Source organism: Mauremys mutica, chromosome 2, assembly GCF_020497125.1.
Source record: "Mauremys mutica isolate MM-2020 ecotype Southern chromosome 2, ASM2049712v1, whole genome shotgun sequence".
Lineage (NCBI taxonomy): Eukaryota > Metazoa > Chordata > Testudines > Geoemydidae > Mauremys > Mauremys mutica.
In genome coordinates, this window is record NC_059073.1 from 104153004 (window position 1) to 104165945 (window position 12942).

The 12942-nt window shown below is 39.3% G+C and overlaps 1 protein-coding gene across 4 annotated transcripts in view; it reads left to right on the forward strand.

Moving 5' to 3' along the window:
• ZNF236 (zinc finger protein 236) overlaps positions 1–12942 on the forward strand; it is a 193443-nt gene that overhangs the window by 118868 nt on the left and 61633 nt on the right. For all 4 annotated transcript variants that reach the window (XM_045006346.1, XM_045006348.1, XM_045006345.1 and 1 more), the window contains 3 exons: positions 5431–5796; positions 7788–7933; positions 11087–11330. In XM_045006346.1, the coding sequence (XP_044862281.1) occupies positions 5431–5796; positions 7788–7933; positions 11087–11330 (756 nt within the window). The remainder of the gene's footprint in view (positions 1–5430; positions 5797–7787; positions 7934–11086; positions 11331–12942) is intronic.

Sequence of the window (12942 nt, forward strand, 5' to 3'; positions counted from 1 at the left end):
AAGTTTTCTTTATAAAACTCATGGGCCAGAAGGTACTTTTTCTTGTCTGATGAGTTTAAAAATGAAACCAGCTTAAATATCTTGGAACACTAAGTAGAAAGTGTTTGGGCCATTTTTCTGCAGAAGGAGTTCGGGCTGGCATTAATAGTCTTTTTCTAAATTATTACAATAATTGCAGTGTGTTACCATGACTAGCGTCAGTAGATTGTAATTACCTGTACTAATAGACTTCTACCATAATATATGTATGAATTAACAAAACTTTTTCTGAGTATCTTTTTGTATTAGTTTGTCATGGCTGAACTTTTACAACTTATTCATACAGCCACTTCTGAAGTAATTTATTACTCCTGGAAGTAATGGTTACAGAATCAGTATGTTGTGTAATAATGCTCTTTCTAACCATGTAAGAAAGTGACCCAAGTGGTTTATAATGTCATAACCTAAGATTATCGTGTTTTATGAAGGTACCTTTCACTCTAAGGGAGCAGGTTTTTTTTCCCCCACTGTCTAACAAACTCCAGACAGTATCTGTATTGATGAATGTTATCCCAAACTTGGTTCACTGAACAAAAGTGACAACCTCCTTGTTGAGGCTATACAATCCTGCCCTAAATAATCTGTGGAAGTCTGAGTTGCTATTCAAGAATTTAATAAATAGTCCTGTGACATCAGTTAAAGCCACATCTTGACTAGTAACAATTCTAGGCCGAACAGCCTTCCACAGCCTCGGTATTCAGTTGTAAAGAGTTGTGGATTGGGCCAACCCCAGAGTGTCTGGGAGCAGGTTAGTCTTGCCGTAAAGAACTGAGTTTAACTTGTTCAGGAGTTAGTTTGAGAGTTTGTCAGAGGAAATGGCCAAATAGTAGTCATGGTTCACTCATCACCCACTCGATTGGCTGAAATCCTTCTTTCAGTCAGTTTTAGAGAGGTCTGAAATGTTATTCTTCTGTGCTTTGGGTGTCTGTATATACTATGCTGCCCGCAGTTCTTGTTTGGATAGGAAAGAACAAACATTGTAAAGTATGGGAGTTTGTTAGTACCTCACTTGAGCAACAGTGTGCCAGAAGCATGCTGCTACTTCTCAGTGAATTGCACATGTTCATTCCACTATACATGAATGTGTGCACAGTTATCACAGATTTTGTTGCCCTCAGCAGTACCTGTCAGGACACTAGTGTGCCCTTTACTGCCACCTGCAACTGCATGCAGGTATAAGGTGTGGAGCTGCCCTGGGCCCCCTCAGTTCCTTCTTACCATCCATAATGGTTGTTGGCTTGATTCTAGCCTTGCTACTGCAAGTTCTTCTTCGAATAGTGTCCCTGTGGGTGCTCCACTGTAGGTGTGGTAGTGTCCCTGTGCGTGGGATCAGAGATCTTTGGTAGCATTTCCTGTTTCGTGCTGTGAGCGGCGTCCATATAGCGCTGTGTGGTCCAACCACCTTCAGATCCCTCTCAACTGCCCTTGGTCTGCCCTTGGTCTGGGATCCCTAGCAGAGCCCTTCGTTTGTCCAAGAACCTTTAGTAATATTAGTGCTTATGTTGCAAGTTCGTAGTTATTGGCTATTTCTTTTATTTTTCTCTCTTCCCTCTACCCTTTATAAACTAAAAAAAAAACAACACATTTTTTTCCTTTGCTCTTTCCTCCCTGTCTCCATGAGTGATGGTCACTCATGATGCATATGCTGAGTGAGAGGGGCACTTATTACAAAAAAGTGCACCCGCTGCCTCAAATTGAAGGCATGGTCCAGAAAGGACCGTGAATTGAGACTAAAACTTTTATTAATGGAGAGCTCAGTGAGACCAGCCTCAGATCCTGGATCCAGTACCTCTCTCTCTCTCTCTCTCTCCGCAGTGGTCACCATCGGCATTGTCATTGGCTAACCCCCACTTGCTGCCTACTACTAAAAGACAATTTAAACTCTCTCACCCAGATGAGAAGAAACGGGCCCTGAGCTCACCCATCAAGGAGCTGTCTCAAAGAAAGGCATCTCCTACGAGAGCCGTAGCCTGAATATCTTTGGAGACGAGACCTAGCTCCTATGACCATCCGGTCACCTGCAGTACTGGCGCTATTGAGAGGTCCAAGGCAGGACCACATAAAGGAATACTGTCACTCGGGACAGAGAAGGACAGTTCAAGGATCTCAAAATTGGCACTGACCACTTCAACTAAACAAATGACTTTGAGTGCATCAGCACTGTCCAAACCCTCTGCACCTGTGAATCATGTGGCACCATCTACTGGTGGTTCAACAGAAAGCATTCCACCTTTGGTGCCAACAGTATCCATAATCTCTGCACCAATACACACAACCACCGGTTGCTCCTGCCAGTACTGCAAGAGTTCCGATGCTTGCGAGACGTGATCGTCTCTGATACCCCAGAGTTGCTGCTCCTCCAAACCGAGTTCTCCATTGTTCATGCCTCTCCTCTGGAGACCCAACACATACCACATCATTCTCCTTCAGCAGTAAGCATGACACCATCCTTCTCTAGTGAGGAGGAATACTCCATTGCTCCTTGCACCTTGCCATCGTATCAAGAGGCTCCACACACAGAATCACACTGCCACCCTCGATACCCAGCCAGTGACCTGAATTGAACCAGGTCCCTGGTATGGACCCCTATCAATGCAACCCCATATGCTAATTCCCACACATTGGCCCTATTGGGACCCTTGGGCCACGTATAGGTCACTCTTTCCCAAACTGCCAACAGATCAAACACAGGCACAAATCCATTGTCCATCCTCATCAGTCTCTAGGCCTCCTGACCCAGACCCAGATTTGTTAGATGAGCATGAGGAAGAAATGGAGGAAGATGTTACACCACCAGTGAACATTAATTCATCCCCTGATGAGACCATCATGTCACCACCTCCAACATTGGCTGATGATTTAAAACATTTTCAAGAACTGTTCCACAGCATTGCAGACTCTCTCCAAGTCCCACGGGAGGAACTTAGACAGCTACAACACAAGTTGCTCGTCATCTTACAGAACTCCACATCGGCAAAGATCGCATTGTTGGACCCAGCCAAGGTAATCTGGCAGACCCCAGCATGAATACCACCTGACTTTAAGCGAGTGGACAAAAAGTACTATTTCCCCGCAATGGACATGGAATTCCTATTCTCCCATCTTACTCCCAGCTCCCTTGTGGTCAGTGTGGTGCCATGAGAGAGGATGGCAACACCACTCCAGGGCAATCCTATCTCACAGGGACAGTCGCAAGGCGTATTCCTCAGCTATGATCCAGTTTCACATTGTTAATTATGAAGCAGTTCTAGCCAAATATAATCATATGAACTATTCAGAATTCACTGAATTCAGTCAACGTTTCCCAGAGGACAAAAAAGACCAGTCTGATCCAGCACGACATCTGTGGTAATGACAATGACAACAAATCATCTCCAACAAGTGAGTGTTGGAAATCGTCAGCAACAGGTATTCAGTTCTATTCCTCACTCCTTCCCCCCCACCCTATCCCTTCTCACAAACAGCTTCTACAAGAAGATGTAAACCACCTTCTGAGACTGGGAGCTGTAGAACTGGTCCCATTCCAACACAGGGAAAGGTTTTTATCCCCACTATTTTCTAATCCACAAGAAATCTGGCAGGTGGAGACCTATCCTAGATTTGAAGAGCCTCAACAAATTTGTCAAACTACATGATTCAATATGGTCATGTTGTTATCAACAATAATCCCAGCACTGGAATGGGGACTAGCTCTTGGCCCTCGACCGCCAAGATACATACTTCTATATCACCGTACACCCTTCCCACAGATGGTTCCTTAGATTTGTCCAGGGTCTGACCATTACCAATACAAGGTACTACCTTTTGGCCTTTCAACAGTGCCCAGGGTATTTTCCAAAGTCCCCGCAGTGGTGGCAATGCATCTCTGAAAACAAAGGATTATAATATTCCCATATTTAGATGACTGCCTCATCAAGGCTCTGTCCGGAGTCGATGTGTTCCAAGCCATAAGAACAATGGATCTTTTCTCGAAACTCGCCCACTAGATAAACATGCAAAAAACGACAGACACCAGTTCAACCTCTGAATTGTATTCGGGCCCAAACTGGATGCTATAAAGGCCAGAGCCTTCCTCCCAGCTCACAGATTTTCCATGATAATCATTCTCATCTCTTCTGTGAGAACCAGCCCACAGGTCTCCACCAGAATTCGTCTACAGTTGCTTGGTCATATGGAAGCAGCCACGTTTGTGGTAAAACGCACCAGATTATGCATGTGCTGCCTGCAGGGATGACTACAAACAATGTACATACCCCACAGACACAGCCTGCACAAACCTCTCTCGTTACCACTCAAAGTCAAAGACTTATTAGACTGGTGGATGCAACCCTGAAATGTCTGCAACCTTTCCTCCAACCACACTGTCCTTCATCCTGATGAACAACACCTCCCTACTTGGTTGGGGAGCACATCTACAGACCTACACAGTACAGGGTATGTGGTCCCCCTCAGAATCCGGATTGCACATCAACTTCTAGAATTATGTACAGTCCACAATGCATGCTTACACTTTCTACCAGTTATCAGACGGCCATAAGAGAAGTGATGGACAACATCGCCTGCATGTTTTATATTAGCTGATGGGGGAAGTGAGGTCCCAATCCTGGTGCACAGAAGCGCTAAAATTGTGGAGCTGGTATCCAGCATGGCATCAACATCTCTGCCAGATATCAACCTGGATACCAGCACACGACGGCAGATTCACTGAACAGGAGATTCTCACAAGAGGGAGTTAGACACAAGAGCCCTACAACACATATTGAACCGCTGGGGATTCCTGAACATAGATTTGTTCAGCAAACGCTGAGTGCCTACTATTCTGCTCAAGAGCGGGTCTGGGTCATCAATCTCCGGGAGACGCCCTCCTCATTATATGGGATGCACCTCTCCTCTACACCTTTCCACTCTTTCCCCGGCTGTTCAAAGTGCTTCACCAGGTACAAGTGGAATGGGCCAGAGTCATTCTCATTGCTCCAACATGGCCACGACATATAGTATCCTTACCTCATGCTCATAGCAGTCTGTCCACCAATCACCCTGCAGTTGACTCCAAACTTCTTGCAGGACGAATATAGAACTTTTCCATCTGAAGACATGGTTCCTTCATGGTTCCAGGATCTGGAAATAATCTGTTGAGAGGATGTAAAGGAGATTGTTTTAAAAGGCAGATATACAACAACTCATTATACTTACCTACATAAATGGAAAAGATTCTGGACTTCTTGTGAGACCAAACATACCTCAGCTTTTTTGAAATGTCCAATATCTTTTTAACAATACTGCAAATTGAACTTTCTTTTCATATTTGTTTAGAACCTGACTGTTTACATTGTTATACAGTACTGGTAATTATTGATTATTTCTTCTTTTGCTCTCTCTTTTGTTGTCCAGGTCAAAAGCTCTTCAGTTGCCATGTATGCAGTAATTCTTTTTCTACCAAAGGGAGTCTAAAAGTGCATATGCGTCTGCATACAGGAGCAAAGCCATTTAAGTGTCCACACTGTGACTTACGGTTTCGTACTTCAGGACGCAGAAAAACGCACATACAGTGTCACTATAAACCAGAAACCAAGAGGGTCAGGAAGCCTGTTACCCGTACATCTGCTGAGGGATTACAACCAGTGAATCTTCTTAATTCTTCCACGACAGATCCCAATGTTTTTATCATGAATAACTCTGTTCTGACAGGTCAATTTGATCAAAATTTGCTTCAGCAAGGACTTGTGAGCCAGGCAATCCTTCCTGCTTCTATGTCAGGTAAGAATGAATACTTTCATTTGGGTTTAGTTAGCCAAAATACTAAGCTCTGATTTCTGTTAGAGAAAGCTTACAGACAAGTTATAGTTCTTATTTAGATAAGACTTCCACTGAAGCCATTATTTGACTCTTCCTCATAAAGTGGTGCTTTCAGGGGTGAAGGTGATGCTTTCAGCAGTGAAGATAGCATGTAGTCTGTCTATTAAGGATTCATTATTCTTACGGGAGTAGAGAACATATTCAAGTTATGATTTAAAAAAACAAAAGCTCTTCATGTTGTTGTGACATTGCAGTAGTGCTATACACAAAGATTAGAACAATATAGATGAAATAGAAGCCTAAATTAGAGATTCCACATTCCGGTTTATTTTAATTAAATTCTATTGCTCTTTCCTGTAAAATAAGAGAAAATTAGTGTTTTATGTACACCGTTCATTTTAAAAATATATTTTTTTAACCTTAAGCGTTAGGTTATAAAGAAAGGAAAATTCATTTACGTTAGTTGAGGATATGAAGAAAACAACATTTAAAATACAGAACTTTTACAGTTACACAGATCCCTCCCTACAGTTAATTGTTCAAAGCAAAAATTAACAAAAATATTACAGTGAGCAATGCAGAAGAAATTAACATAAGTATAGGATAATATTTTCATAAGCGACTTAGACACTTAGGAGTCTAAGTCTTATTGAAAATAAATGATGCTAGCGTCCTAAGCATTTTTGAAAATGAGACTTAGGCATCTAAGGCACTTTTGAAAATTTTGCCCATTAAACCTTCTTTATAAGCAAGGACTTACCACAAATTTACTTCCATTTTCTTAAATGCTTAACATATCCATCAAGTTGTAACCACCATCATTTTAGCCTGTCTGGTTGGATCTTAGCCTGTTGCATAGAACTCGGTGAAACTGACTGGTTTCAGTTCACACAATATTGGTAAATATTAATTGGCAGGTTCAATTCGTGGGAGTTTTACATCCTTTCGAGTTTTGCTTGAGTGGAAAAAGGGGCCTTCAGAATATTCATATACCTCAGAATGGAGTAATGAACCTTTTAAGCCAGTGGTTCTCAAACTTTTGTACTGGTGACCCCTTTCACATAGCAAGCCTCTGAGTGTGACCCCCCCATTCTAAATTCAAAACACTTTTTTATATATTTAACACCATTATAAATGCTGGATGCAAAGTGGGGTTTGGGGTGGAGGCTGACAGCTCACGACCCCACCCATGAAATAACCTCACAAACCCCTGGTGCTGCAGGTTGCCTCGTACTCCACAAGTATTTCCTGTAGATGTAGTGGGAGCAAATTTATCTTTCTGGCAGCACAAAGATTGAAAATAGGGAAAGCAGAACAGATGGCAGTCCATCTGGCTGTTAAAATGGTTCTTATGTGACTTGTGAAAGGACATTTTTTATTTATTGTATAGTTTTAAAAGATACAGGTCTGTTGAATCTTACGCTCATTTAACATGCACAATTTCAGCTTTATGTGGTTGGGGGGGGGGAAAGAGAAAAATAACAATTTTAATACTGTACCTGTAGTGTGAGCGATTCCACCCGCCATTCAACTCAATGTAATTTTGACTATACGTGGTTTTCGCTTTACGCGCTAACTACGGAACGGAACCCCCGCGTAAGATGAGACTCGCCTGTACATCCAGAGAGGGTGTATGTTCAAAAGGTGAAAATATTGAAATATTTGGACCTTTGTGTCTAGAATTCCAAAGTCATTCTGAAACTATTCTACTTTATGAAAGAAGCTGGTCACTGCTTAAATACTTGGATTTTTTTTCCTCTAAATGCATTATGCATATTTGTTTTAAATTTAAAAAATGGAGCATTGACTACTTGACTCTAATTTATTTTTCTTGGTTCACAGAATTGCAAATACTTAGATATTTCAGAATGATTTAATTTAAAAAAAACTGGATAAAAAGGAGACCAATAATGATAAAGAAAAAATTATAATATGACTATTTTCTTTGGTAGCTGGAGGTGACTTAACTGTGTCCTTGACAGATGGTAGCTTGGCCACCCTTGAAGGCATACAGTTACAGCTTGCTACTAATCTGGTTGGGCAGAATGTTCAAATTTCTGGAATAGATGCTGCCAGTATTAACAACATCACATTACAGGTAGGTTACTGTTAATTTCTATTAATAAGAGTGGATGGAGTGTTGTGTGTAGACTACCTGTGCCCTGGCAGAGCCCTATTGACTTCACTTCACTGTATAGTGTGTAATTATTCCATGTTGTACAGTATTAAAAATATTTTGTTTGTATATATGAGTGTGTGTTGAAAATAAAACTTAGAGTTTCTGGTTTTCAGTGGCCTTTTTTCTGAAAATTTTATGCAAATTTTATAACTTGCTTTTTATCCGTTAAAAACATTGGTTTTCCAAAGCACTTTAGTTCAAATTTTCCTCCTGTTTACAGTCTTTCACGGAGTGCTCTCCTGCTTAATGCAGGAAAAATGCATTATATCAGCACCAAGGCCGGCTTTAGGGCAATTCCCCGATTCCCGGGAATCGGGCCCTGCGCCTAAGAGGGCCCCGCAGCACCTGGAAGAGGGGCCCCGCACCCTCTGCCAAAGTGCTGCCGGAAACAGCAGCAACGAATTGAGCTGCTGCCGACCTGCCGCCGTCTTCAGCGGCAGTTCGGTGGCAGCTCTTTCAAATCAGGCCCTGCACGTCCTAAAGCTGGCACTGATCAGCACCCTCCATCTCTAGATTTGTTGTTTAATTTTTTGACAACAAAGTTGTGAACATAATCCAGAAGAAATGTTTGTTTAAAAAAAGGAAGAGAAAATTCTTGGCTTCAACCACTTTTCAGTGCTTACTTTGAACGCACTGTGGGGAAAATGGACTTGGTGTAGTTTTATTGGTTTTAAACATACAACAAGAACTCCCATATGTAAATCTGAATTACATATACTTAAATACAGTGTATATATAAATAAACTAGGGCTGTTGATTAATTGCAGTTAACTTGTGTGATTAACCCCCAAAAAAATCGTGCTGCTAAACAATAGAATACCAATTGAAATTTATTAAATATTTTGGATGTTTTTCTACATTTTCAAATATATTGATTTCAATTACAACATAGAATATTAAGTGTACAGTGCTCACTTTATAGTATTTTTTATTACAAATATTTCCACTGTAAAAATAATAAAAGAGAGTATTTTTCAGTTCACCTCAGACAAGTACTCTAGTGCAATCTCTTTATCATGAAAGTGTATCTTACAAATGTAGCTTTTTTTTTGTTACATAACTGCACTCAAAAACAAAACAATGTAAAACTTTAGAACCTACAAGTCCACTCAGTCATACTTCTCGTTCAACTGATCGCTAAGACAAGTTTCTTTATATTTACGGGAGATACTGCTGCCTGCTTCTTATTTACATTGTCACCTGAAACTGAGAACGGACATTCTCATGGCACTTTTGTAGCCAGCGTTGTAAGGTATTTATGTGCCAGATATGCTAAACATTTGTTTGCCTCTTTATGTTCAGCCACTATTCCAGAGGACATGCTTCCATGCTGATGATGCTCGTTAAAAAATAATGCATTAATTAAATTTATGACTGAACTCCTTGGGTGAGAATTGTATGTATCCTCTTCTGTTGTACTCACATTCTACCATATATTTCATGTTATAGCAGTCTCAGATGACACACCACATGTTCGTTTTGAGAACACTTTCACAGCAGATTTGACAAAATGCAAAGAAGGTACATCAATGTGAGATTTCTAAAAATATCTAGAGTACTCAACTCAAGGTTTAAGAATCTGAAGTGCCATCCAAAATGTCAGAGGGTTGAGGTGTGGAGCCTGCTTTCAGAAGTCTTAAAAGAGCAACACTCAGATGCGGAAACTACAGAGCCCGGAAAAAGAAAATCAGTCTTCTTCTGGTGGTATCTAGCTCAGATGATGAAAATGAACATTCTCGGTCCGCACTGCTTTGGATCGTTATCGAGCAGAACTTATGGTCAGCATGAACGTGTGTCCTCTGGAATGGTTGTTGAACCATGAAGGGACATAAGAATCCTTAGCGCATCTGGCACATAAATATCTTGTGACACTGGCTACAACAGTGCCACGTGAAGCCCTGTTCTCACTTTCAGGTGACATTATAAACAAGATGTGGGCAGCATTATCTCCTGCAAACTGTAACCAAACTTGTTTGTCTGAGCGAATGGCTGAAGTAGGACTGAGTGGACTTGTAGGCTCTAAAATTTTACATTGTCAGTTTTATTTTTGAATGCAGATTTTTTTGTACATAATTCTACATTTGTAGGTTCAACTTTCGTGATAAGGAGATTGCACTACAGTACTTGTCTTAGGTGAATTGAAAAATACTATTTCTTTTTTTACAGTACAAATATTTGTAATAAATATAAAGTGAGCACGGTACACTTTGTAGTCTGTGTTATAATTGAAAGTAATATATTTGAAAATGTAGAAAACATCCAAAAGTATTTAAATAAATGGTATTATATTATTGTTTAACAGTGCAATTAATCGCGATTAATCTTTTTAATCACATGATTAATTGCAATTAATCGTTTTAATCGCTGAAACATTTTGTTTTGATGTTATCAAAACATCAATATAAATATAAAAAAGTAAATTTTGAAAGTTATCTAAGATACCAATTTATAAAGCTTGAGGGTGGATGTACATAATTTAATAAAACACAAAAGTAAGTATATAATAACTCTAGCAAGGATGGAAAAATAAGTTATTCCTACTGTCGGTCCACCCTTTTCCTCTACTCCATTTCACCTTCTCTGTCAAAGGACTGAGGAAAGTGTCTTAAAGGCAATACAGAGGAAATACCGAGTTCCAACAAGAAGAACATCCTGCAACTAGTCCCCTCATGTTTTAATCTAATGATTGTTACAGTTGCTCAAACTTGCTGATCTCAATTGCTGTGGCAGACCTGGAGAAAGAGGCGCACTCTTAGCCAGGGCCCAAACCATTTATGACTTTAGTAGTTCATAGGCAACTCTTTGAATTGGATTAAAAACAACTAGGAAGCCAAGGTAATTGCTGAGGAACTGGTGTTAGGTTTTTTAATCCTATATCATTGCGTAACAAGTCGTCAGCTGCATTCTGCACCAGATTTTATAAGCGACCTGTAAGTATGGCAAGGTCCAGATCAAAAGGAAAGGTTGATGTCTAAAAAGGCAGAGGGAATTAAAGGCATTTTAAAACTGTCACCTGGAATTCTGGTTTTATATTAACTTTACTTATCCATATCTGACTCTCTTGGTTTTCAGATTGATCCCAGTATTTTACAGCAGACATTACAGCAGAGTAACTTACTTGCCCAGCATCTAACTGGGGATCCCAGTATGGCTCCACAGAACAACTCCCTCCAGACAACAGACAGCACCGTGCCAGCTAATGTGGTTATCCAGCCCATATCAGGCTTGTCTTTACAGCCAACAGTTACATCTTCAGCTAATATGACGATAGGACCACTGTCTGAGCAAGACTCTGTGTTATCAACTAACAGTAATGGTAAGAAGTGTTAATAGCCCCTTTTCTCTTGCCTTTTATTTTTTTTGGCCATAATTCTTAAATCATTTATGGATAGAAATCTTTGTATTGGTTAACTTGCTCTTATCCCTCTGGACTTCATTAAATAAATTAAATTTATATTGATATTAAATGCATTGCTGCTTTAAGTTTGATGATAAAATACACAACTCCATAAAGAGAGTTCTGTTTGTACAACATAAACATCTGGGGCCTGATTTTTAAAAATTTACTCGTATTTTCCAGGCACACTTTGACCTCTAATTTTGTGATTGTATTTGCAAATTAGTTACTAAAATGTTAACAACAGTTTCATCAACAATACTAGTTTGAGAAAACATAGAGGCTGCATAACTAAGCACATAACCAAGGAAATCCCAGAATTAGGGTTACAGGTGAAGCTGGCTGAAAAATGAAATTTCTGTCCCATAGAAAATGAGATTTCAAAATTTGTTTCCATTCTGAATTGGGATGAACAGTCGAAATCTCAGAATTTTTCATGAAATAAAATAAGCTGAAACATTTCGTTTTGATGTTATCAACACATTTAGTTTCAATAAGGTAAAAACTTTGTTTTGATATATTGTATTTTAATGTATAATATCATAAAAGTTGAAACAAAATGTTTTGACCTGATCAAAACTAGCCATTTGAACTTTATTTCATCAAAGTTTTCATGAAATTAATATCTTCCCACAAAACATTTCAATTTTATTTTTGATGGAAATCTTTTCTGTTGGAAAATTTTCAACCAGCTTTAGTTACAACTTAACTGATTGACTGTGTGTTTTGAAGTCTACATGATCACATACTTTTTCTCATGTAATACACATTTTTTCTATAATTTTAGAACTGCATGTTTAGCCTCAATAATTAAACTGATAAGAACAGATTTAAAAATTGTATTAAAGCTAATGTTAAAATTATGTAATACACAGGTTGAGAAAAGATTGTCTGTACATCTGGGTATAGTGCTTGGATTATCCACAAATACAAAGTTTGTTTAAAAACTCATAAGATACATATAGTACATAATCTGCAATAACCCAAATTTAAATACATGTAATGATATTAGAATCCAAATATTCGGGTACATCACTCATGAAAAGTTATACAGAGGGTTGGTTGTAGAAAGCAAATAAAGGAATGAGTGTAGATTGTCCCTCAGTAACTGTATTATCCTGAATGAACTAAAAGCATAGAATGAAAACAGCCAGAGTAACCTTTTAGCTATGTGCGGTGTAACCTCATTTGATTTGGAATGTTGGTTAGTAATTGTTAAGTACTGTTTATACTGAAAGTGTAGTTCTGAAGGTTCATGACAAATTGTGGAAAAATAAGTCTAATTTTCCCCAGTATATTCAAAGTCATGTCTTAGTGGGGGTGGTTTCCCTGTCAAACTACAACTTTGTACCTCCAGTTGTTTTGATACAGCTGTTGAGGTTAGTGTGGGTGGTTTTTCACTCTTTTTTTTTCATTCTCAAAAAAAGCCCAGCTGTTTTTGTTTTATTTTTGAAAATTCATGCAATCTCTTAGCAAAGAACCGCCTAGAAAACATTGGTGAAAGCTTTTGAAATTGGAAAAATTGAAAATG